This window comes from Alosa alosa, chromosome 1 (genome assembly GCF_017589495.1).
Source record: "Alosa alosa isolate M-15738 ecotype Scorff River chromosome 1, AALO_Geno_1.1, whole genome shotgun sequence".
Taxonomy (NCBI): Eukaryota; Metazoa; Chordata; class Actinopteri; order Clupeiformes; family Clupeidae; genus Alosa; species Alosa alosa.
Genome location: NC_063189.1, coordinates 1,511,167 through 1,538,666, shown reverse-complemented (window position 1 = coordinate 1,538,666; position 27,500 = coordinate 1,511,167). Strand labels below are relative to the sequence as shown.

Genomic DNA, 27,500 nt, shown 5'->3' with positions numbered 1-27,500 from the left:
AACTAACTGACAGCACCACTAACTCAATTGACAGCACCACTAACTCACTGACAGCACCACTAACTAACTGGACAGCACTGCTAACTGACAGCACTGCTAACTGACAGCACCACTAACTAACTGACAGCACTGCTAACTGACAGCACTGCTAACTGACAGCACCACTAACTAACTGACAGCACCACTAACTCACTGACAGCACCAGCATTCTGTTTCATCTGATCTGTGCGTGCGTGTGTGTGTGTGTGTGTGTCTCACCTCTTCCCCAGGCTGCTGATCTGGCTGCCCAGACAGCCAGAAAACAGGTAAAAGCTGCATCTGTTAGACCAGTGTTTCTCAAACTTTTTCAGACCAAGGACCACTTAACCAATAAATAGAAACCTCACACGCGGACCACCTAGCTAAAAATAAAAACAGTAGACCTACTTCAACAGTATATTACACAATAGACACTCACTCAGTCAGAGGAATATGATTTAAACTGGCGTAGCTTACACAGTGTTGCAGAACTGTTTGGATTTACATACAAGTTGGTTCAATATTGCAAACAACTCATCTATATTATATTTTACCACGTCTGCCAGCGGACCACTTGGGATAGCTTGCGGACCCCCAGTGGTCCCCGGACCACACTTTGAGAAACACTGTGTTAGACCACTCACACCACTAACTAACTGACAGCACCATTAACGGACAGCACCACTAACTAACTGACAGCACCACTGACTAACTGACATCACCACTAACTGACAGCACCACTAACTAACTGACAGCACCACTTACTAATTGACATCACCACTAACTGACATCACCACTAACTGACAGCACTGCTAACTAACTGACAGCACCACTAACTAACTGACAGCACCACTAACTAACTGACAGCACCACTAACTAACTGACAGCACCACTAACTAACTGACAGCACCACTAACTGACAGCACCACTAACTCACTGACAGCACCACTAACTGACAGCACCACTAACTCACTGACATCACCACTAACTGACAGCACCACTAACTAACTGACAGCACCACTAACTAACTGACAGCACCACTAACTAACTGACAACACCACTAACTGACAGCACCACTAACTCACTGACAGCACCACTAACTGACAGCACCACTAACTCACTGACAGCACCACTAACTGACAGCACCACTAACTCACTGACAGCACCACTAACTGACAGCACCACTAACTGACAGCACCACTAACTGACAGCACCACTAACTAACTGACAGCACCACTAACTAACAGCACCACCAACTAACTGACAGCACCACTAACTCACTGACAGCACCACTAACTGACAGCACCACTAACTGACAGCACCACTAACTAACTGACAGCACCAGCATTCTGTTTCATCCGATTGTCAAAACCTGTGCGCGCATATATGGTGCGTGTGTGTGTGTCTCAAACCTCTTCCCCAGGCTGCTGATCTGGCTTGCCCAGTGAGGGGTGAGTCAAGCCTCGTCCGCGTGCTGTCGAATGGGAGGGCGGGTGTGTGTGTGGGTCTGCGCGTGGGTGTGTGTGCGGGTGTGTGTGCGGGGCTCTTGGGGCCCTTCACGTTGAGGTCCTTCAGAACGTCGTAGTTGATCTTGGTGAGCTTCTTGCTCCAACATCTTCTCGATAGCCTCGATCCGCCAGAACCCGCCTGGATTGGGCGTGCGCCCGTGGAGCCGCCACTTAGTCTTCTTCTGGGGAGAGAGATAGAGAGAGGGGGAGAGAGAGGGAGGGAGAGGGGGGAGGGGAGAGGCGGGAGAGGAGGAGAGGGCTGAGAAAGGGAGAGGAGGGTGTGTAAGAGAGAGGGATGGAGTGTGTGACAGTGTGTGAGTGAAACACAGACAGCATACACAAAGCTGAGGAGAAGCTGCTTAAATATCCGCTCAAGCGCACTCACATTCACTCACACTCAAACACACACACACACACACAGGCACAGGCACAGGCACAGACACACACACACACACCTTACCTTTTCCTTGTAGATGCCCAGCTCTTTCTCTTTTGCTATCCTCTCCTCTTTCTCTGAGAGAGGGATAAAGAACACAGTCACACTCCAGCCTTCTCACCTCTCTCTGTGTGTGTGTGTGTGTGTGTGTGTGTGTGTGTGAGTGTGTAAGTGTGTGTGTGCATGTGTATGTGCATGTGTATGTGTGTGTGTGTGTGTGTGTATGTGTGTGCGCGCATGTTTGTGCGTGTGTGTGTGCATGTTTGTGTGTGTGCGTGTGTGCGCATGTTTTTGCGTGTGCGTGTGTGTGTGCATGTTTGTGTGTGTGCGTGTGTGTGTGCGTGTGTGTGCATGTGTGTGTGCATGTGTATGTGCATGTGTATGTGTGTGTGTGTGTGTGTGTATGTGTGTCTTGGCGCATGTTTGTGCGTGTGTGTGCATATTTGTGTGTGCGTGTGTGTGTGCGCATGTTTTTGCGTGTGCGTGTGTAAGTGTGTGTGTGTGCATGTGTGTGTGCATGTGTATGTGCATGTGTATGTGTGTGTGTGTGTGTGTGTGTATGTGTGTGTGCGCATGTTTGTGTGTGTGTGCATGTGTGTGCATGTGTGTATGCGCATATGTGTATGTGTATGCGCATGTTTTGCGTGTGCGTGTGTGTACATATTTGTGTGTGTGTGTATGTGTGTATGCGCATATGTGTGTGTGTGTCTTAACATGTTGTGTGTGTGTGTGTGTGTGTGTGTGCGCATGTTTTTGCGTGTGCGTGTGTGTGTACATGTGTGTGTGTGTGTGTGCTGTGTGTGCGCATGTTTATGTAATGTGTGTGTACATGTTTGTGTGTGCGTGTGTGTATGCGCATGTTTTGCGTGTGTGCATGTTTATGTGTATGCGTGTGTGTGTACATATTTATGTGTATGCGTGTGTATGCATATTTGTATGTGCGCGTGTGTATGCGTGTATGCGTATGTATGCGTGCGTATGCGTATGTGTGTGTATGCGTGTGTGTGTACATGTTTGTGTATGCGTATGCGTATGCGTGTATGTGTGTGTGCGTATGCGTGTGTGTATGCATGTTTGTGTATGCGTGTGTGCATGTGTATGCGTGTATGTGTATGCGTGTGTGTATGCGCATGTTTTATGCGTATGCGTGTGTGTATGTGTGTGTGTATGCATATTTTGCGTATGCGTATGTGTATACGTGTGTGTGTATGCGTGTATGCGTATGCGTGTATGCGTGTGTGTGCGTGTGTGTATGCGTGTGTGTGTGTATGTTTGTATGCGTGGCAACCCAGCCCAGCGTATGCGCATATGTGTATGTGTATGTGTATGTGTATGTGTATGCATGTATGTGTGTGTGTATGCATATTTGTGTGTATGCGTATGCGTATGTGTATGCGTATGTGTATGCGTATGCGTGTATGCGTATGTGTATGCGCATATGTGTGTATGTGTGTGTGTGCATATTTGTGTGTATGCGTATGTGTGTGTGTGTACATATTTGTGTGTGCGTGTGTGTGTATGCATGTTTGTGTGTGTGTGTGTGTGTATGCGCATATGTGTGTGTGTGTGTGTGTGTGTGTGTGTGTGTGTGTGTGTGCGCATGTTTGTATGTGCGTGTGTGTGTGTGTGTGTGTGTGTGTGTGTGTGTGTGTGTGCGCATGTTTGTGTGTGCGTGTGTGTGTGCGTGGTGATGCGTCTCTTCACCTCTCTGCTCCTTCAGATAGTCAGCATTCTGCTGCAGCCACATGGCCGTCTTGATCTTCACCTCCTTCTCATTTAGGAGGTACTGCACACACACACACACACACACACACACACACACACAACACATGCCTTACCTCGAACTGCCTTACCTGACAATTTCGCTACACAAAATTCAGCATAATACAAAATAACACTTCATTCATAACCACCAATCTCTCTCACACACACACACACACCACCAACATATGTATACACTGCATACTTGCAGTCACGCATGCACACACTGCCAACACATACATATATGCACACATACACCGCATACTGCACTTATGATCTTCGCACACACACACACACACCAGCATGAGTGCCTTTTATACCTGCATGCGATTACTTTGCAAAAACACACACACACACACATACACATTCTCACTAGGGCTGAACGATTTATTGCATTTGCGATAATATCGCGATATGATGAAGCAGCGATTTTCAAACCGCAAAGGCTGTGATTACGCGCCGTGTGTGGCGTCTTAAGCATGCCGACTCTTCACCGACCACTGAAGAAGCCGCGTGAACAAGAGGACCAGCTAACGGTGTCAAGAAAGGTCTGATCAGTAGAGCTACTTTGGTTAAAAATAAACCTCTTAATTACCTTTTGCTCGAACCTGCCATGTCCCTGGTTCTAGTTCATAATTCCCTGTGCTGCTACTCTGGCTGGTAACCCGTTCACTTGTCCAGCTGACGATTAAAACCATTAATTAACGATTAAGCAGCCATTCACCTGTGCACTGGGGACTTTGTTTTACTGGGTACAGTAACAGTGGGGGGCATTGCCATATCAAAGGGTTGGCGAGCAAACATTTCATCTCACATGTAATGAATTGATGCATAATGTTGTTATCCAGCGAGTAGTTGACACAGCTGTTCTAACGGTGGCTTACCAGCTAAGGTAGCCTGGCCTTTAATTGCCTTCATTACTTCACTCGATTTTCATCTCCCCCACGACTCCGTCTGGGATTCCGCCATTGGCCTCTTCAGAGCGTAGTAGATTCTTCGACTCAGCGCCAATCAATGAGCAGGAGGCGAGGGAGTTAATGAGAGACGGCACGCCGAGATTCAAGGCCAGGTTTGAATTGTAGTCCCTCGAGGGAGTTGGCAATGGCATAAGCACGAAGCAATTCAGTCCGTGCTGGCTAAACGCCCAAATATTCAGGAACTGAACTCCGAACAAAAGGGTGTTTAACACATTTTATTTCGGGCAAAGATGTAAGTGGCCCTACTCTATGGGATTTGGGAACGTTGATTTTATCAGCGCAGTAGCCTCGATATTAAATTACAGCGTAATGCGCGGTAGACCAGGGGTATGAATGAGCGGCATGTTTTCAATGATGATCACATCTAGCTTTGACAACTGTGATGATGGCCTTATGTAGAGGCTATTTACTTCGATGTTGGCCTTTCCCCTGTGTTCCAGTGTGCGCGTGTATTATTGTGTGTGTGTGTGTGTGTGTGTGTGTTATTATTATTGATAGCAGCTGGCAGCTCGGTATTTTAATGTCTCCACCCTCCTGTGTCATGGAATGTGTCAATAAGTTCTGATGTGTTTTGATTGGAGGTGTCGGAGGAATATTTGGGGTTCTTGAATAGGTTAAGCGTTGCTAAGGGAGGGACTAGAATATACAGGGGTTCTAAGTCTAGTAAGTTTAGTCAGAGTAGAAGTGGATTCGATGCGAGTGAGTTCGTTCGCGTTGTGTTGTTAGCCGATGAGTGTGAATGACAGGTGATTGAGATTGTGATTTGTGATTTATCCAGCTGATAAAAACAACAGTTTGTTGTTTGTAGTGGACACCTCCTGTTGCCCGTGCACTAGCCTGTACATCTATAGGAAATAAACTACCGGAGTTTTGGAACAATATATCAGCCTCCCCGTCTCCTAACTTCTCATCAGCGTTACATTATGTTATCTTCAACCTTACTGTTGAATAGTTATTTGCTATTCTTCCACTTAAATTTTCAATATTCAGTTTCATCATTTAACTGTCAATTCATTTTGCAATTTAATATTTAAAGTGCAATGTAGGATTGCATTTTAAAACATATTTGGCAAAACTGTCAATGCCAGCCTGAAAAGATTTTGGATTATTTTGGGCAAAAGCGTTTTGCCATCGTTTTGAAACCATTTTATTCAAATGGAAAAGAAATAGCGCCCCCCGTGATTGCATTACACTTTAGTCACGCTCTTTGTGTTGCAAAATTCAAAATGGCCATTCAATCTGCAATCGGTCAAGTCACTCGTCAAGGCGGGAACTTTTGATTGAAAATTGAAATGCAAAATGAATTGCCATTTGAATTTTGAGACTGAAGTACCACGGCAAAATGGAATGCAATTCAATCCATGTTTATTCTATTTTTTAACCAAAATTATTGGAATTGATTTTAGGATTTCATTGTCACTTTGCAGATTAAAATACAATTTGTTGGATATTATTGCAAATTGCAATATTAAATTGCATAATGAATTGTCAATTGCATAATGTAATGTCTTTTTGAATTGCATATTGCAGATTGCATTCTCATTTGAATAAAGCTACTCATATGCTTCCATAGCTAACTGCTGATAACTTTGCCTGTTTAAAGAGTTTTGTCTCCGCGATTGGCTTTGTTGTGATATGAACAAACTAGTTAATTTGCATGCGCTGCGGTGTTGATGATGCTAACCTCGGTTAACACAGAGCTAAACGGTCATTCAGCTGCATTTATTTTCTAGTTTGTTTTTCCGATTCACGTGCAAGTAGCCTACAGAGGAGAGGAGCGGGTCTGTGTGTGTGTGTGTGCGCGTGCGCACGGGTGTATGGAGAGCACAGGACAAGGAGAAGCCGTGTCAGTGCCACTGCATGTAGGCCTAACTGTTAACTAACGAAAGAAGATCATGAAATAGAAACAAAATGTAAACATTTAATGATTCTTATACGTTTCTAAGGCTGGAAGTTCAACAAATATAGGTCTACTAATGTGATTAAAATATTTCATTCATCAATCTTATTCAATGACCTAATGCCATCATAACATAGGCCTGGGCTCCAGGAAAGAACAGTTTATGTTGAACTTACTGTATCTAATTTTGTGTTGGTCATACTATAGAGTAATATATTGCTTGTCTTTGTTGAATAAGACAGAAGATAAAGAGCTTAAAAATAATCGCATATCGCATAGCAATCGCAATATTGGTGAGAAAAATCGCAATTAGATTATTTTCCATAATTGTTCACCCCTAATTCTCACACACACACACACACACACACACACACACATTCTCACGCACAAAAACACACACACACACACTCTCTCTCTCACACACACACACACGCACGCGCGCACACAAACAGACACACATTCTCACACACAAGAACACACGCACAGATACACACTCACCCGCTCAATTTCCTCATCATCAATACCACTTAGGTCCAGTTCTCCACTTTCTGATGAAGCATCTGAAGGTTGAAAAGTTAAAGGTCATTTCAGGAGGTCAGGAGGCAGAGGAGCGTGCACACACACACACACACACGCACAAACACAAACACAAACACAAACACACATACACAAACACACATACATACATACACAAACACACACACACACAAACACACACACACACACACAGACACACAGACACACACATAGACACACACACACAGACACACACACAGACACACACACAGACAGACACACACACACACAGACACACACACACACACACAGACACACACACAGGCACACACACACACACACAGACACACACACACACACAGGCACACACACACACACAGAGACACACACACACACAGACACACACACACACAGACACACACACACAGACACACACATAGACACACACACACACACACACACACACAGACACACACAGACACACACACACACAGACACACACACACACAGGCACACACACACACACACACACACACACACACACTTGTGTGTGATGGATCATAGGTGCCTGACATACACAAATGTCTGCATGGACTGCAACCTCCATGCTTTGAGATGGAGAAAGAAAGAAGTGTGTGTCTGTGTGTGTGTGTGTGTGTGTGTGTGTGTGTGTGTGTTTTAAAGGTTAATGTGTGTTAGTACCACAGGGCAGTAAAACCCAGCAGTGACTACAGAGAGGAGTTCAAAGCTGACTCCTGCAGTCCTGAACACACACACACAGGCATTTAAGGCAGGTTCTTCCCTGTAATTACGCAAGGCAGGTGCACTAGCTTTACTCCTACTCAACCTGTGCACACATGGACACGGACACACACGCGCACAAACACACACACTTTCCGTGGTGTGGTGCTGTGCCAAATCTTAAAAAGTCTGCCATTAAAGGGGCCCAGAAAATCCCAGGTGCTTTTAAAAGACTTGCCTCTGTGTGTGTGTGTGTGTGTGTGTGTGTGTGTGTGTGTGTGTGTGTGTGTGTGTGTGTGTGTGTGTGGTGTGCGTGAGTGCTGTTCAGGTTCAGTTCTGTTTGATATAAACCATGTAAGAAATGCTGTACAACTGGAGCAGCTAGCATGCTATCGAGCAGACCGGGCCATTGTAAAGGGTGGAAAATCACGAGGAGGAGGAATCTGTGTTTACATCCGTGACGAATGGTGCCAGGACACTGTAGTAGTATGATCATAAAGAGATGAGTTTATGATCATAAAGTGCCGTCCCTTTTACCTGCCAAGGAAATTACTGTGATTCTGCTAATTTAGCAGTATACATCCATACCAACAATAACAGCGATAGGAACACGGCTCTTAGTGAACGCTGTACCAGGCTATCCAGTGAACAATGACGAGCTTCCACCATCTTGGCTGAAGATTTTAACCATGCAGAGACCGCTTAAAACTGTTTCCAAAGCTACACCAGCATGGTGATTTCCAACAAGAGGGAGACAGCATCCCTGGACCCTGGTCTACACTACACACACAAAGGGAGCATGCAAGCCACCCCCACTCCCCACATTTGGACTTTCTGACCATATCACTGTTATGCTGTGCCCGCATACAGACAAAGGGAGTTAAAACAAAAGAGCAGGCCGGTTAAAGCAGGTAAAAGTGTGGCCTAGGGGAGCCTCTGATGCTCTTCAAGGACTGCTTTGCCCGCAACAGACTGGGAAATGTTTAAACAGGCGGCCACTTACAACAATCAGACAGACATAGAGGGTACACAACCTGCCAACCTCTTACATCACCAAGTGCGTTAATGATGGACCCACAAAGACATCATCCTCAGGCTAACTGGAAGCCATGGCTGACAGGGGATGTCCTCAGTGCTGAGGGGCCAGAATAACAAAACCTACAGGCTGGGGATGAAGCTGGCATGGCGAAAGCCAACCTGTCCCGTGGCATCAAGGGAAGCAAAAAGGAATACACTCACAAGATAGCCACCCACTTCAGGACAGCAGGAGCGCTTCAAAGCCTATGGCAGGGCATTTCAGGCCCTCCACGGACTACAAGCCAGCGCCACCAGGACTGTGAGAGCAACATCCCTCGGCTCAACAATCTGAACCGTTTCTTTGCTGCGGCTTTGAAGCACAAACAGCACTTGCCCACAGGGCCCCTCCCCCTCCCACCACGAGCAGCCCCTGTGCCTCTCTGCCCGACAGCGTGAAGGGACACTTGCTGCTATCAACACCAGTAAGGCAGCAGGCCCAGACAACATCCCGGGTAGATAGCTGCTGGGGACTGCGGTGAGGGGAGCTTAGGATGTCTTCACAGACATCTTTGCGCTTCCCTGAAGCAAGCCATGCGTCCCATCATGTTTCAAAGCTGCCACCATCATACCTGTAGAAACTGCTCCATCCTGCTTCAATGATTACCGCCCGTGGCACTGGACACCCATCATCATGAAGTGCTTTGGTGGCTTGTCATGTCACACATCAAATCCATTCTCCCCCCACCCTGGACCCCTTCCAGTTTGCATGCCGAATGGCGGTCCACAGAGGGATGCAATCTGCCCTCCACCCAGCCCTCACCCCACCTGGAAAAAAAGAGACTCATATGTGAGATTGCTGTTTATAGACTTCAGTTCTGCATTCAACACCAACTCATCTGCAAACTTGACAAAATGGGACTCAGTACCTACCTCTGCAACTGGCTACTGGACTTCCTCTGTCAGGGCCTCAGTGAATGCGTGTTGGCAATATCTCAAGCAGCATCACACACTGAAGGCGGGGGCCCCAAAGGTGCGTGCTCAGTCCGCTACTCTTCACTGCTGGCCGCTGACTGCTGCAACCTACAGCAACAACCACATGGTGAAATTTGCTGGCGACACAACTCTGGTGGGTCTCATCACCAGGCGGAGCTCAATGCACAGGTTGGAGGTGCGACCTAGCTACGATACGTCACCCACACTGACCATTGACGGTGCTGTGGTGGAAGGTGAGCAGCACCAAATTCCTGGGGGTGCATCGGTGAAGACCTCTCCTGGACCACCAACACTGCATCGCACTGGCTGAGAGAAGCTCGAAGCGCCGCCTGTACTTCCTCACGGAAACTCAGGCGGCAGTGCTCCACAGTCATCATGACCACATTCTACCGAGGCACCATTAGAGCATCCTCTCCAGCTGTATCGCTGTGTGGTAGCGGAAGCTGCGCTGAATACAAGGGGAAAGCCCTGCAGGCATAGTGAACACACCAGCTGGAAGGATTGGCTGGTGCTTCCTCCCCTCCCTGAAGGACATTACACCTCCCACCTCACCGCCAAGGCTGACCGAAATTGAGTGATGCAAGTCACCCGCTCACAATTTGTTTGATCTACTGCCCTCTGGGAAGGGTACAGAAACGAAAAGCACCACCAGACTCACCAACAGCTTCATACACCAGGCTGTTGGGATGCTGAACTCTCTCCCCCTCCACCCCCTCAGCTACATAACATCCTGGACTTTTAGACCCCTGTGGCTGCCTTGCTGCACTACTCCACTTGCACTACTCCACTTGCACTACTCCCACTTGCACTACTCCACTTGCACTCTCCACTTGCACTACTCCATTTGTTACACTTGCAGCTTGTTGTTGTTGTCCTGTTGTCCTGAACACTTCTGAACACACTTCTGCTGCTCTTACATAACTTGCTGCTATGCCCTTGCATGCTTAGATCAAAACAAGAAAACTACCTCAGCCATTTATTGACTGACTTTGCACTATTATATTGACTGTCTACTGTATGCACTTGCAATTTCTACCAAATTTTGCTGCTCTTATTTCTTCGTGTATTGCCTTCTTATTTTTTGCGCGCATATTGTTTGCCAGATGTTATGTTTGTCACCAGCTGGACCTAATTGGTAAATATGTCTTGTTTCCACCCATTGGGATAGTAGGAAGCGCAATTTGATCTCTTTGTATGTCTTGACATGTGTGAAGGAAATTGACAATAAAGCAGACTTTGACTTTGAAAAAAACTTCTCTCAGCCCTCTGTTCTAGTTAAGAACTACCAATTTGTCTCACTTTCCTATCCAAAGGTATCGAACAGACCTTTACAGACCAACTTCTGGATCAAACCAATCTGGGTTCAATAGCGACCCACTCAACTAAAAGCGGCTCTACTGCCTGTGTTAGTAACACAAGCCTTAAAGAGGCGACCCGCTTCCGGTCATCAGTACTCATTCTGCTTGACTTATCGGCTGCCTTTGACCGCGGTTAATCACCGCATCCTTCTCTCTATACTGTTAACATGGGAATCTCGGTTCTGCTCTCTCCTGGTTTGAATCCCTACCTCTCCAGGGCCTTCGTTTAACATATCATGGCTTGGTCAGCTATCTGCACCTCACCATATCACCACAGGGGTCCCCAGGGCTCAGTGCTGGGCCCCCTTCTCTTTGCTATCTACACCACCTCCTTGGGACAGATTATCCGTTCGCATGGCTTCTCATACCACTGCTATGCAGGCCACGGCTCTATCTGTCCCTTTCCCACACAATGACCCGCCGGTTTCAGCCGCAGGATCACCGGATTACCTCTCAGACATATCTACATGGATGAAGGCACACCCTCAACTAAAACCTCTCAAAAACCAAACTGCTGGTCTCCCAGCTAAACCTACCATACATCATAACATCAACATCAACATTGACGCACCCTGTCTGTTGCTTCACCAGAGATGCAGAAATGTAGGGTAGTTCGACAACCAACTAACCTTCTCCCGATCATGTTGCCCTCGGTCACCCCGATTAGATGCCCGTTTTAGCGCTACAACATCACGGAAAATTAAAGAAGACTTACCTGACTCAATCGGCTGCCCAACTCCTGTGTGTATTATTGTGTGCACTGGAAGCCTTAATGCGGGGGCTTACCTGGGCTTCAAGGGCCTCGACAATGAGGGGGCCTCCTAATAATAATAATGATAATCACTAATAATAAGCGGTGTCCGTATTGGCGTCGTGCCGACTCTGGAGCTAGCCTACTCTGGAGCTAGCCCTGCTCTGGAGCTAACCCTCTTTCTGGAGCTCTCCACACAAGTGTAACAAAATGTAACAAAGCGTAATAGAATCCCAGCGAGTGCTTAAGGGGCTAGGGTGACTTCAAAACTGACTGACAAATATGTGACTCTGGAATAATGTGGGTAGGATTGGAAGCAACAATAAGCGAATGGCCGTGGATTCTGTAACTGTCCATGAAAACAGAAGCGTAGCAGGTAAATATAGTAGCAAATAGCCTGGAAATGAAGCAACTTTAAAATGTATTTCCTTGTCTCATTGGAGTGAGCATGGGACATGGGCGCAATAGTAAAGAAATGAATTAGTGATCTGCATCTCCGTTAAACAGCTAAGTTTAGTACTAGCTGATGGCACATATAATAGTCTGTTATGTTTTCTCCATTGTTAACGTGAGATAAGTCTCCATGTGGTGTAGTGATAATGCATAAGGTAGCCATGTTCACGTCACATGAGCCAGCTTGTTCTGTAGGCTAAAAGTATTTCTGTCCCTCCCAATCTGTGTTATAATGGTGTGTTAAGTAGACAGAATTTCAAAAAAACTCCTGGGGAACCCTCCCGACACGACAAATACATGCACTTTTGAAAAGCTTTTAAACGTCCATATGTATACCCATTTTTTAACTTGGCCTACAGCCAGTGTTGTAAAAGTCCAACGCTTGTTTTCGTGCAGTAGGCTAGCCTTTTTGATAAGCGATGTCATGGGTAGGCTGACGTGATTCGAGGGCTTTCTGTTTCTGTTTATGTAAAGGTTTTACATAGGCTACACTGCATGTTATTAACCAAAGCGCCGCGCTATGTGGCGGGTCAGATCGCGGGCGGGTATCATTTAATCATAATTAATATTTGCGGTTGGGGGAGGGCTTAAAACATATAGCCCAAGGGCCTCAGGTGCAGTAGAATTTTTAAAGTGGGGCGGCGCTATTTTGTAACATCATTGCAAAACTGTCACGAACCTCCACATACATCAGTGCGTAAAGGCCAAGGCCAAAATTACCAGCTTTATTGAACACAAAATCGAATTAAAATAAAATGTGGCATATAATGTCTTCACCCAAACTACGCTTTTCCACAAAGTCTATGAATATGGTCTGTAGCTTTACTTTTGTTATCGCCACAATAAACAGACAAACTATAATGTAGAGTAGCCTATGTAATCTAAAAGCGTGATCTAATCTCCTTGGCCCTTTATAACATGCATGACATGGCTTCGTCATTACCACCGCACAAACCATAGCAATAACAATAGCACAAGCAGGATTCGCGTGCCAGTCATTTGAAGGTTTTGTTTGGATTAAATGGCTAGCTGCACCAATGGTAAATTTTCCTAAAGTTTCTCAGGTTCACCGTTGGGTCATTACTTATGGTTAAATAGCCTTATCACTCATATTACTCCTGATAAAAATGCTATACTCGTGTCATTTTGTGTCATTTTGACCTGGATTAGCCTACCTGCTTTCTGCAAAACACAAGCGAAGGAATTGCAACAGTGGGCCATGAAGATACTTGCTAGATTTGGTTGTATAGGCTATTGTTTTCTAGCCACTTTCTAGCTACTTTCGGATAATGCGGAGCAGCGGCGACTGTGCAGTTTTTAATGTCTTACGCGTAGTGGAGGGGGCTACAGCATGACGGTCATTCTTGATTTTTTATGACAAAAGAGGCCTGATTGGAGACATTTGCATGATGCGTTGTTATCACTAGTAACAACACTTGTTATATTACTAAATGCTTATTAAAATTATCAAACAATGCTCCCAGAAGTGGGGCCGGTGCTCCCAGCGTCCAACACCCACTACACCCTGCACACACACACAGCGCCCATACACCCCTGCACACACACCCACTACACCCCTGCACACACACACACACACACCACACACACACACACACACACACAGCGCCCACTACACCCCTGCACACACACACACACACACACACACACACACACACACACACACAACGCCCACAACACCCCTGCACACACACACACAGCGCCCACTACACCCCTGCACACACACACATAGCGCCCACTACACCCCTGCACACACACACACAGGCCCACTACACCCTGCACACACACGGCCCACTGCACCCCTGCACACACACACACACACACACACACAGCGCCCACCACACCCCTGCACACACACACACAGCGCCCACTACACCCCTGCACACACACACACACACACACACACACAGCGCCCAACACCCCTGCTGATGAGACGGCACCTGCTTCGGTGGTATTAAGGCCCCTGTGTGTGTGTGTAAAGTTCTGCTGGTGTTTGAGTCTGTTCTGGTGTAAGCTGTCCATGACAAGAGATCAAACACTGAGGTTAACCATAAAGCCACACACACACACACACACACACACACACACACACACAGGTGTGGCTCTCCTCTCCTCTCCCTCTTTTCTTTTGAATTCTTTTTTTCTTTCTTCGTTCTTTTCATCTTTTGACTCACACAAGAAACAGTAACTTGAATCAGCGCACCCCTGCCACACACACACACACACACACACACACACACACATCAAGCAAAGCCATGCTGCTTGTATCTGAGACTCCCCCTGTCTTGAGTTTATCCACCTGACACACACACACACACACACACCTGTCATTGTTTTTTCTCATGTGGTTTTCCCTTTGTCCTGACTTCATCGTGTGTGTGTGTGTGTGTGTGTCTGCAGTTGTGGGTCATGTTTCTTCTTTGAGGGGGAATCCTGCCAACAGCTGTGTTCATTGGGATGTGGTGGAGAGGGAGAGTGAGTGAGTGTGTATGTGTGTGTGTGTGTGTGTGTGTGTGTGTGTGTGTGTGTGTGAGAGGGGGATACTTTCTGGATCAGAGAACTGTGTGAAAAGAGATGGAAAGAAGGAGAGGGAGAGGGCAGGTTGTAAAGATATATGTGTGTGTGTGTGTGTGTGTCCGTGTGTGTGTCGTGTGTGTGTCCGTGTGTGTCCGTGTGTGTCCGTGTGTGTGTGTGTCCGTGTGTGTCCGTGTGTGTGTGTGTGTGTGTGTGTCCGTGTGTCCGTGTGTGTCCGTGTGTGTGTGTGTGTGTCCGTGTCCGTGTGTGTGTGTCCGTGTGTGTGTGTGTCGTGTGTGTGTGTCGTGTGTGTGTCCGTGTGTGTGTGCGTGTGTGTGCGTGCGTGTGTCCGTGTGTGTGTGTGTCCGTGTGTGTCCGTGTGTGTGTGTCCGTGTGTGTGTGTCCGTGTGTGTGTCCGTCTGTGTGTGTGTCCGTCTGTGTGTGTGTGTCCGTGTGTGTGCGTGTGTGTGTGCGTGCGTCCGTGCGTGTGTCCGTCTGTGTGTGTGTCTGTGTGTGTGTGTGTGTGTGTGTGTGTGCGTGTGTGTGCGTCCGTGTGTGTGCGTCCGTGTGTGTGCGTCCGTGTGTCCGTCTGTGTGTGTCCGTGTGTGTGTGTCCGTCTGTGTGTGTCCGTCTGTGTGTGTCCGTCTGTGTGTGTCCGTCTGTGTGTGTCCGTCTGTGTGCGTGCGTGTGAAGTTTAGAGGTGACTAAGTATCTCCACACCAACTTACATTCATCTCCAGCAGAACTGAAGACAGCTCTCTTCAACTCTCACACACGCACACACACACACACACACACAAACCCTAAACACACACACACACACAAACCCTACTCACACACACACACACACAAAGAGGATGGCTCGGTCTCCTAATTGTGGGTGTGTGTGTGTCCACTTATTTCTTCAAAGCTTTGACCAGTGGGGCCATAAACTCCACCCTCTTCTGATGATTACCACTACCAACTACCAGACAGACAGACAGACAGACAGACAGACACACACACACACTGACCCTCCTGGTTCTCCTTCTCGTCCCCGAGGCACTTGCTGATGGAGTCCTGGAGGCCGAGGCTGGCTGCAGTGGGCAGAGGGCCCAGCAGGGCGGCGACAGAGGGCCGTCTGAGAGGCGCTGCCCGCTCCTCCTCATCATCATCTTCCTCATCCTCATCGCCAGACTCACGCGTCAGCTGACGCATCGCCAGGCAACGGGCCGCCTCACGAAGCTCCGCCTCGTCCTCAGGCTCCTCCCCTTGGTCTGACTGCACCGAGGAGTCTGACGGACAGATCACACACAAACACACACACACACACGTTTATGTTCTGTGTTTGGTGAGTGAATGTGTGTATGTGTGTGTGTGTGTGTGTGTGTGTGTGTGTGTCTGAATGAGGCCCCAGCTACGCTACACTTACTCCGGATTTCAGCAGCGGGTTTTGAGGATCAAGTCCGATCAGCGTCAAACTACCTAATATCAGTTTGGGAAGCCTTAAAAACCTGCATTACAATTCTGATTCTTAAAAAATCATGACAAACGCAGTCAAGGGAATAAATAACCACCAGATAAAATCAGCAAACTGGGGAGAAATGGGCAATGTCTGCCACATGTGCAGCCTGGGTGGATAGACAGCTTGCATGCTATTTTATAGGAATTCACATTATAATGCCAGCTAGCTTTGTCGACGAACGACAAACAAACACTAATAATTATGCTTTTTAAAGGTAGCTTCTTCATAGGCTAGGCTATGTATGGACGCATATAGTGCTGCTGTTCATAGGCTACATCTTTATATATATATATATAGTGCTTTGCTGTTCATAGGCTACATCTTTATATATATATAGTGCTTGCTGTTCATAGGCTACATCTTTATATATATATATATAGTGCTGCTGTTCATAGGCTACATTTATATATATATATAGTGCTGCTATTCATAAGGCTACATCTTTATATATATATATAGTGCTGCTGTTCATAGGCTACATCTTTATATATATATAGTGCTGCTGTTCATAGGCTACATCTTTATATATATATATATATATATATATATATATATATATATATATATATATATATATATATATATATATGAAGTGCTGCTGTTCTGGGCTACATCTTTATATATATATATATATATATAGTGCTGCTGTTCATAGGCTACATCTTTATATATATATATATATATATATATATATATATAGTGCTTTGCTGTTCATAGGCTACATCTTTTATATATATATAGTGCTGCTGTTCATAGGCTACATCTTTATATATATATAGTGCTGCTGTTCATAGGCTACATCTTTATATATATATATATATAGTGCTGCTGTTCATAGGCTACATCTTTATATATATATAGTGCTGCTGTTCATAGGCTACATCTTTATATATATATATAGTGCTGCTGTTCATAGGCTACATCTTTATATATATATATATATATATATATTGCTGCTGTTTATGGGCTACATCTTTATATATATCTATATATATATATATATATATGGTGCTGCTGTTCATAGGCTACATCTTTATATATATATATATATATATATAGTTACATATTCATAGGCTACATCTTTTATATATATATATATATATATATAGTGCTGCTGTTCACTAGGCTACATCTTTATATATATATATATATATATGGTGCTGCTGTTCATAGGCTACATCTTTATATATATATATATATATATATAGTGCTACTGTTCATAGGCTACATCTTTTATATATATATATATATATATATATATATATGTATATATACTGTTCATAGGCTACATCTTTTATATATATATATATATATATATAGTGCTGCTGTTCATGGGCTACATCTTTATATATATATATATATATATAGTTGCTGCTGTTCATAGGCTACATCTTTATATATATATATATATATATATAGTGCTGTTCATAGGCTACATCTTTTATATATATATATATATATATATATATATATATATAGTGCTGCTGTTCATAGGCTACATCTTTTAAACCGTAATTTTCCACAGCCGTGTTATCGGTGAGTTTGCTACTATGTACCCCGGTTGGCTATGGCATAGTGTTATTATGTGACAGTGCTGCAGTAGGCTACTATGTACCCCGGTTGGCTATGGCATAGTGTTTTTTAGTGATCTGCAGGGTTAGGGCCTCCTCGACGAAGAGATTCTCATGTGTGTGTGTGTGTGTGTGTATCTGAATGATTCTACATATCTGTGTGTGTGCGTGTGTGTGTGTGCGTGTGTGTGAGTGCGTGTGTGTGAGTGCATCTGAATGATTCTACATATCTGTGTGTGTGCGTGTGTGTTCGTGTGTGTGAGTGCGTGTGTGTGTGTGTGTGTGAGTGTGTGTGAGTGTGAGTGCGTGTGTGTGAGTGTGTGAGGGCGTGTGTGAGAGTGTGTGAGGGCGTGTGTGAGAGTGTGTGTGAGTGCGTGTAAAACTCACCCACTCTGCTGCTAGTGGCGTATCTCCCTCTCGGTTTGGGTCTGCAGCTCTCCAATTCCCCATCAATCTCATCCTGATAACAGAACACCTCATCTACACACACACACACACACACACACACCCCCACACACACACAACACACACGCAGCTTATGAGCCGTACTGTCCAAAATGCTGTGTGAGTGAGTGTATGCATGTGTGTGTGTGTGTGTTAGGGCTGTCACTTTTGTGGAAAAATCCTGTTCGATTTTTGAGACATAAGTGTTCATTAATATAGATTTAAAAAGCGATTTTTTCATGTCTAAAGGCGTTTCGTTTTCAACACCAAATATAGGCCAATCCACAAACAACTAACAGGCATTGACCCAGTGACGTAATGAAGCTTAGACACAAGCCAGCAATATTTCTGATGATTTATTGGCATGAAGTTTAGGTGCACAATGACAAACAGAAGTGCAACATTCTCGAAAAACAATAAGCCCGGTGGACTGCCATTACATCAGTGACAAACATGACTGCAGGCTTCAAAATGGCTGTGCCTGTGTTCTGATTAGAACTTCGTGTGTTTGTTTGTGTAATGGATGATAGCGTGTATGTGTATGTGTGTGTGTGTGTGTGTGTGTGTGTGTGTGTGTCGCGTGTCACCCTAGATGCACCTGATTAAATCTCGATGTGTGTGTGTCTGTCTGTGTGTGTGTGTATTTGTGTATGTGTGTGTGTTTGTCTGTGTGTGCGTGTATGTGTGTGAGTGAGTGTGTGTGTGCGTTTGTGTCACCCTAGATGCACACAGTTACGTGTGTACGTGTTTGTGTGTACGTGTTTCACCCTAGATGCACACAGTTACATGTCACGTGTGTTATGATAATGCATTAATGCGTGTGTGTGTGACATTATTATTATTGCGTGTATGTGTGATGTGTGTGTGTGGTGTATGTATGTGTGTGTGTATGTAGTGTATGTGTGTGTGTGTATAGTGTATGTGTGTGGTGTATGTGTAGTGTATGGTGTATGTGTAGTGTATGTGTGTGGTGTATGTGTGTGTGTGTGTGTAGTGTATGTGTGTGTGTGTGTAGTGTATGTGTGTGTGTATGTGTGTGTGTGTGTGTGTGTATATGTGTGTGTGTGTGTGTATATGTGTGTGTGTGTGTATATGTGTGTGTGTGTGTGTGTGTGTGTGTGTGTGTAGTATGTGTGTGTATATATGTGTGTGTGTGTGTGTGTGTAGTGAATGTGTATAGTGTATGTAGTGCATGTGTGTGTGTGTAGTGTATGTGTGTAGTGTATGTGTGTGTGTATGTGTGTGTAAATGTGTGTGTGTGTGTGTGTGTGTGTGTGTGTGTAGTGTGTGTGTGTGTATATGTGTGTGTAGTGTATGTGTATAGTGTATGTGTGTATATGTGTGTGTAGTGTATAGTGTATGTAGTGCATTTGTGTGTGTGTAGTGTATGTGTGTGTAGTGTATGTGTGTGTGTGTGTATGTGTGTGTAGTCTATGTGTGTGTGTGTGTGTATGTGTTTGTGTAGTGTATGTGTGTGTAGTCTATGTGTGTGTGTGTAGTGTATGTGTGTGTGTGTAGTGTATGTGTGTGTGTGTGTATGTGTAGTGTATGTGTGTGTGTGTGTGTGTGTAGTGTATGTATGTGTGTGTAGTCTATGTGTGTGTGTGTGTGTGTATGTGTGTGTGTGTGTGTGTGTAGTGTATGTGTGTGTGTGTGTAGTGTATGTATGTGTGTGTAGTGTATGTGTGTGTGTGTGTGTGTGTGTGTGTAGTGTATGTGTATGTGTGTGTGTAGTGTATGTGTATGTGTGTGTGTAGTGTATGTGTCTTCTACTCACCCTCCATCTCATCCAGTTTCTTTGCCAGTTTCTCCTCCAGCTGCAATCACACACACACACACACACAGACACACACACACACACACACACGACAGTAAATAATATGGGAGTGACTGAAGTGCCTGTGGAGAGTGCTGCAGGGCAGCAGATCGGCCTCCTGACCTGTTGGAGGCGCTGTCTCCTCTTCCCCTCGGTGTAGGAGGGCGGGTCACACTCCCCCCCCTTCTCCAGGTCCGCCCTCATGAACTCATCAATAGTCATCTCACTGGTGGGCGTGTCCCCAAACTCAGTCAACCTGTCAATCACACCCGACAGGAGGTCAGGGAGAGACAATCACCAGCTTCTTAGCAGCTGCCATCACACGTCTGAATTCACACACACACACAGCACACTCACATGTGCACACACGCACACACATACACTCTGTCACACGTCAGAATTCACACACACACTCTGCAATCACACGTCAGAATTCACACACACACACTCTCTGCCATCACACGTCAAAATTCACACACAGACACACACACTGAACACTCACATGTACATGTGCACGTGCGCACGTGCACACGTGCACACACACACACACACTCTGCCATCACACGTCAGAATTCACACACACAGGCTGTTTCCAGAATGCTTCCTTGCGAGTCGGATTCTGCGAAGATAAAGCCGGACTCCGGACTAGCTAGTGTGTGGGCCGAAAGTGAGTCGGTTCTCCCGAAGATAAAGGCGTCGGTTCCGGACTAGCTAGTGTGTGGGCGAGTGAGTGGTTCTCAGCGAAGATAAAAGTCGGACTCGGTTCAGCTAGTGTGTGGGCGAGTGAGTCGGATTCTGCGCAAGATAAGGGTCCGGACTCCGGACTAGCTAGTGTGTGGACGAGTGAGTCGGATTCTGCGAAGATAAGGCGTCGGACTCGGACTAGCTAGTGTGTGGACGAGTGAGTCGGATTCTGCGAAGATAAGGCGTCGGACTCGGACTAGCTAGTGTGTGGACGAGTGAGTCGGATTCTGCGAAGATAAGGCGTCGGACTCGGACTAGCTAGTGTGTGGACGAGTGAGTCGGATTCTGCGAAGATAAGGTGTCGGACTCGGACTCGCTAGTGTGTGGACGAGTGGTTCCGCTTCTAACTGGCTGATATTAACAGCTTAAAGCAACTGTTGACAGACACACACACACACACACACACACACACACAGGACTCACCTCTTCCTGAGAGTGGCCTCACACACCTTGACCACGTTGATAACCTCCTTCACTGTCCGACGGAAATCATGCATACGGGCCGCAACAAGCAGAGCTGCAAGACACACACACACACACGCACACATCAGAACACACACACACACACATCAGGACACATACAAGCATCAGAACATACACAAACACACACACGTACATTCATTAAAACCATGAGGACACACACACACACAACGCATCAGAACATACATACACACACACACACACGTATATTCATTAAAACCATGAGGACACACACATAAAACACACAGATGAGTGAAGAGACAGGAGAACTGCTGATATTCATAACCAATGAAACCCCCCCACACACAGCTTTCAGAATGCCATGAAACTTTAATGGACATCAACTCCTTCCCAACAGGCAACCACTCTGAGAAAACAGCCACCTCACACACACATACACACAGGTCTAACTGCATAATCCAGCACTTGGTCGGTGAGTGTGTGTATATATATATATATATATATATATATATATATATATATATATATATATATATATATATATATATGAGTGAGGGAGAGTATTCAGATACCTCAAAATCCTCTCTTGTGCACCCACACACACATACATTTGCCTGCTCCTAAACTCCTTAACTGCTTGGTTTTCTGTTGAAATCCTGCATCTATAAAAGCATGTGCGCACACACACACACACTCAGACACCTTAAAGTGCAGTTACATAATCAGCTCCCAGCACACTGCTGAAGATGACCTCATTAAGACATAAAGGTGTGTGTGTGTGTGTGTGTGTGTAACTCTCACTCCAGAGCTCCTACTGAGAAACCAGAACACAGTCCCTCCATCTCTCTCCTCCATTTCTTTCTCTCTATCCCTCTCTTCTCTCCTCCTCCTTCTCTCTCCCTGACTTTCCATGTCTGGAATAGACTTTCCAAAATCCCATGATATTCCAGAAATTACATGATCCGTGGGAACCCTGGATATAGTCTGAGCTATCTGTGCTAGCACTACAATCTGAACGATGCAGTAGGCTAACTCTGTGCTAGCACTACAATCTGAACGATGCAGTAGGCTAACTCTGTGCTAGCACTACAATCTGAACGATGCAGTAGGCTAACTGGGGAAACTCTTTGTGCAGTAATGACAACTAAGCTTCACTAGGGGGCGCTGTGGAGGGAGGCTGAACCGAACTGGACCGTGCTCCAAACTCCTGGACTTCGACACGCACACACACACACACACACACACACACACACACACAACACACAGACACACACACACACAGACACGCACACACACACACAAACACAGACACACACAAAGAAGCAATGCAGACCATCATCTCAGGTGTTTCTGAGGTAACCTATGCAGACATCCGGCTGATGCCGTCACCACGGTTACCTGCTCCACAAAGGCCTGAGGGGCGGCGGCCTGTGTGCATCCAATCACGCTTCATCTGCTGCAGGAGACGCAGCGCCGTCATGGAAACATCATGGTTCTTCTCGCCGAACTCCAACAGCTGCGCAAACCGAGGAATGTACAGGCATGGGTCTGCAAACACACACACACGTTCAGTCTGGTACTACTGATCAAGCGTGTAGTGTAAAGAAGTTCTGATAACAACCCTTTCAGACATGGAGCAGTTCAGGAATGGTTCAGATTCAGCATAAACATATACACGCACACACACATAGGACTCCAGTGCCCTCTCTGCAGAGCATCTGCCATGTCCACAGGAGAGCTGCCTCCACCCACCCACAACACGGACTGCATGCCCCTCCCCTGCTGCCCCCCCACCCCACAAGGGGCCGGAGGTACAGAAGTGGCAACCGCAGAACATTACGCCTAAAAACCCTCTGCGATCAGACTCCTGAACAGTTGACATGGACCACCCTGATAACGCCCTGACAACGTGCTTTTTGTACTTTTACCCACACGCACTGCACCTCATTGCACATGCACATGCACATGTGGCACTTTATGTACATAGCAGATACTTTGATACTTTGGCCATTGCTCCTATTATTATTGTATTGTATTTATTGTATGTATGTGTACTCTTTTATAAACTCGGCATCAGTGTGGACAGCAACAAGAATTTCACATTTGCACTGAGAAAACTTGTTTTCCTTGCTGTATATAGCAATAAAACACTTTGAACTTGAACACACGCACAAGCACACACACACACACACACATGAGGAACCTTTGATATACCACTGGAGAATGGAGACAGTCCAGACTGGTTTCAGATGGTCAAAGAGAAAGGAGTGTGTGTGTGTGTGCGTGCGTGTGTAGGTGAGTGAGTGAGTGTGTGTGTGTGTGTGTGTGTATGTGTGTGTGTAACCCTCTGCTGAATTCAGCTGGTTGCTGGCCCCCCTTTATCATATCTCTCCCTCTCTCTCTCTCTCTCTCTCTCTCTCACACACACACACACACCTAATCCTCCGACTGCATTAGACACAATAAGCTGCGGGCAGCTGACGCGCACTGTCGGGAAAGCCTGAGCCGCTTCGCTGTTTCTCAAGACTCTCCAGCAGACGAGGCGGAGATCTCCCGTGGCTACGGTCGACTCGTGAGCTCACCACGGCTGCAGAGGGTTGCACACACACACACACACACACGCCGCACGGTTCCCACGGGCAGAACAAGACGGTTTGTCTGCCTTTAGAACAAAGTGCACTTTTCCGAAGGCCAGCACCATATTCCGGGGACAGAGAATTCTCTGTTTGATTCCCGCCACAGCACTCGTTAGAATGCAGCTCAGTACCGATCAGGCAGGAGTGCTCAACCACACACACCTCTCTAGTCAGACATATACCAATTAGTCGAGCTAGTCTAGTCACACACACACTTATGCTTCAATTAATCAAGCTAGTCACACACACAAGTATGCTTCAATTAATCAACCTAGTCACACACACACTTATGCTTCAATTAATCAGGCTAGTCACACACACAATTGCTTCAATTAATAGTCATTTTCCAATTAGTCAAGCTAGTCAAACACACAATTGTGTTGCAATTAATAGTTAGGAATACACACTAATTATTAAAAACTTCTTCTGGATATGAAATGTTGGAACTCTAGTTTGCCATGTGGACTTATTGGCGATTGTAAACATCCTAAAATCATGCACATTCTGGGCTGTTCTAACCAAAATAATAAACGTTCGTTTTGAGATGGGCAGGCAAGTGACAGGCGTTGCAGATGTTTCGTGTTCTCTTCGGGATCAAGTCCGTCACTACCCCCCCCCGCCCCTCTACCGGCCCGGGGCGGACTGGGCGCGAGCTGCGGGGGCGGGAGGAGGCGGAGAGGAGAAAACACACTGCTGACGTCTAGCGGGGGTGCGCGCTGATTGGCAGGCAGCCGCGGACCAGTTCAGTAAGCTAGCTGCAGAAGTGTGCACTCGGCAGTCTCCGTGTTTCTCCAGTCAAAGGAAATAGCGTCTCAACACTTATGCCACACAGCGGACACCGGCCGAACGCTGAGCAAGGACTAGACTGCAACCTGACGGTTTTCTGGATTTATTATTAGCCAACCGTTTATAAAAGGATTACCGACCACTGTAACGGATTTCTAACGAGGCGGTCCCAAATGAAAGCGATGTGATGAAACAGCGAGAGAAAAATCCACTCCAAGTTGGAATAATTTCGCCGGACGGATATATCTTCATGTTGCTCTTCAAGTTCCTTCAGGGTTGGTAGAATTTAATTCACAAATTATCGGCTTGTGCTGGCGTCCTTATTCCATGTTTATAACCTATTGCTAACCTTTCGTTAGGAGTCCGAGTAACAGTTAGTTCATTTGAGTTATCCGATGCCGGCCGGTGAAGCATGCCGACTGCTGAAACACGGTCGCATCATGAGGTGCTTGACGTTTCTCCTCTTAATTCCAGAAACGCTGAAAAAGTCGAAACGGGCTGGGAAACACTCGGGCAAGCTGTCGGTTTGCTATGAGATTTTAACTCTGTCACTGAAGAAAAAGATGGCAGCGGAACTGTTTTCAGCTAAGAGCCACACCAACCTCCAGAGCGCCGGGACCACCGCAGTCAGCCCGTCCGAGGAGAACAGCCTCGGGTCGGTCACGCAGCCGCTCAGCCCCGCCACGACACCCACCACCCAGCAGAACATCCTCAACAACAACACAGAGAAACCCGCCGTGAGTGCGGCTCACCCGACGCTCCGAGAGAGGTAACCTCACGAGCTAATACGCGCTGTAAACAAGCGGTTGTGTTGACAAGCAGGAAAACTGTACAAGTCGAGAGAAAACTACGCTACAACTAACACTCTCACATCTCTTCCTACAGAAACGCCTCAATGTTTAATAACGAACTGATGGCTGACGTCCATTTTATTGTCGGACCACCAGGAGACACTCTCAGAATTCCGGCACATAAGGTGAGGATCACGGTCCCGTTCTGTATCTCACTTTTACACATAGCCGACCCACTGCGCACCGGATATAAAACGTGCCCGTCTCCCTGTCTTCACAGTACGTCCTGGCCGTGGGGAGCTCCGTCTTCTGCGCCATGTTTTACAGCGACCTGGCGGAGACCGATTCCGAGATTCACATCCCAGATGTGGAGCCGGCCGCGTTCCTCATCCTCCTGAGGTGAGACCGCGCGCTAATCACAGGGCGCGCTAATAACCCGCGTGGCCACCCCAGCTACAGGGCTCTCCGGTTTCCCGTCCATCAAAAAGTTATTTTGGTTTAGACAGACTTCTAAGTGAGGTTGCAACTGCAGCGCTGTGTCTCTCTGATCCTCAGAGGGAGGTTAGAAGGGTCTAATGGAAGGTTGGGAGCAGTGGAGTAGAATAAGAATGAATGAATGAAAGAAGGAATGAATCCTTGAATTTCCCCTGGGGATCAATAAAGTATATATCTATCTATCTATCTATCTATCTATCTATCTATCTATCTATCTATCTAAACTTCTGGAAGTTTCTGTCCTGCACTCACTGACGCTTGTCTCCTCTCTCAGGTACCTGTACAGCGACGAGATCGAGCTGACGCCAGACACCGTGATGGCCACCCTGTACGCCGCCAAGAAGTACCTGGTGGGGGCGCTGTCGCGCGCCTGTGTGGCCTTCCTGGAGACGGGGCTGGAGGCGGGAAACGCCTGCGTGCTGCTCAGCCAGAGTGTGCTCTTCGAGGAGCCCGGCCTATCGCAGCGCTGCTGGGAAATGATTGACGCGCAGGCCGAGCTGGCCCTCCAATCAGAGGCCTTCTGCCAGATGGACCCGCCCACGCTGGACCGCCTGCTGCGGCGCGAGACGCTGAGCGCGCGGGAGGCGAGTGTGTTCTCTGCCGTGGGCCGCTGGGCGGAGGCCGAGTGTGTGCGGCGCGGGCTGAGTGTGTGTGCGCGGAACAAGCGCAGTGTGTTGGGGCCGGCGCTGGCGCTGCTCCGCGTCGCGTCGCTCTCGCTGCAGGAGTTCGCCGACGGCCCCGCCCAGTCCGACCTGCTGACGCTCGAGGAGACCAATCAGATGTTCCTCTGGTACACCGCCGCCAACAAGCCCCACCCCCCCTTCCCCTCGTCGCCACGGCGAGGACTCCGCCCCCAGCGATGCCACCGCTTCCAGTCAGCCGCGTACCGGAGCAACCAGTGGCGTTACCGCGGGCGCTGCGACAGCATCCAGTTCTTGGCCGACCGACGGCTCTTCCTGGCCGGCGTGGGTCTGTACGGGTCGAGCGGCGCCGCCGCTGAGTACGGCGTGCGGATGGAGCTGAAGCGGCAGGGCGCGTCGCTGGCGGTCACACACACACGCTTCACCTCCGACGGCTCCAGCGCCGTGTTCCCCGTTCTGCTGGAGCACCCGGTGCTGGTGGAACCGGATGCGTTCTACACGGTCAGCGTGGTTCTGGAGGGAACCGAGCTCAGCTACTTTGGGCAGGAGGGCCTGACGGAGGCGCAGAGTGGGAACGTCACCTTCCAGTTCCAGTGTTCTGCAGACAGCACCAACGGAACCGGCGTCCAGGGGGGACAGATCCCAGAGCTGGTGTTCTACGCCTGAGGAC

General features: G+C 47.1%; 2 protein-coding genes across 2 annotated transcripts in view; one reads left to right on the top strand and one right to left on the bottom strand.

The window, feature by feature from the left end:
• LOC125299335 (transcription factor IIIB 90 kDa subunit-like) overlaps positions 1-27,500 on the bottom strand; it is a 61,363-nt gene that overhangs the window by 17,122 nt on the left and 16,741 nt on the right. The window contains exons 7-17 of the mRNA XM_048250578.1: positions 22,880-23,029; positions 21,464-21,557; positions 20,420-20,552; positions 20,258-20,297; positions 18,424-18,516; positions 15,975-16,235; positions 7,099-7,160; positions 3,667-3,748; positions 1,982-2,039; positions 1,579-1,708; positions 259-341 (exon numbers count right to left, since the gene is read on the bottom strand). Of these exons, the coding sequence (XP_048106535.1) occupies positions 259-341; positions 1,579-1,708; positions 1,982-2,039; positions 3,667-3,748; positions 7,099-7,160; positions 15,975-16,235; positions 18,424-18,516; positions 20,258-20,297; positions 20,420-20,552; positions 21,464-21,557; positions 22,880-23,029 (1,186 nt within the window). The remainder of the gene's footprint in view (positions 1-258; positions 342-1,578; positions 1,709-1,981; positions 2,040-3,666; positions 3,749-7,098; positions 7,161-15,974; positions 16,236-18,423; positions 18,517-20,257; positions 20,298-20,419; positions 20,553-21,463; positions 21,558-22,879; positions 23,030-27,500) is intronic.
• The window catches only part of LOC125293936 (BTB/POZ domain-containing protein 6-B-like), a 3,387-nt gene continuing 726 nt past the window's right edge, over positions 24,840-27,500 (top strand). Inside the window, exons 1-5 of the mRNA XM_048242194.1 lie at positions 24,840-25,178; positions 25,378-25,672; positions 25,789-25,879; positions 25,975-26,093; positions 26,464-27,500. The exon at positions 26,464-27,500 is cut by the window's right edge and continues 726 nt beyond it. Of these exons, the coding sequence (XP_048098151.1) occupies positions 25,091-25,178; positions 25,378-25,672; positions 25,789-25,879; positions 25,975-26,093; positions 26,464-27,496 (1,626 nt within the window). The 5' untranslated portion in view covers positions 24,840-25,090 and the 3' untranslated portion in view covers positions 27,497-27,500. The remainder of the gene's footprint in view (positions 25,179-25,377; positions 25,673-25,788; positions 25,880-25,974; positions 26,094-26,463) is intronic.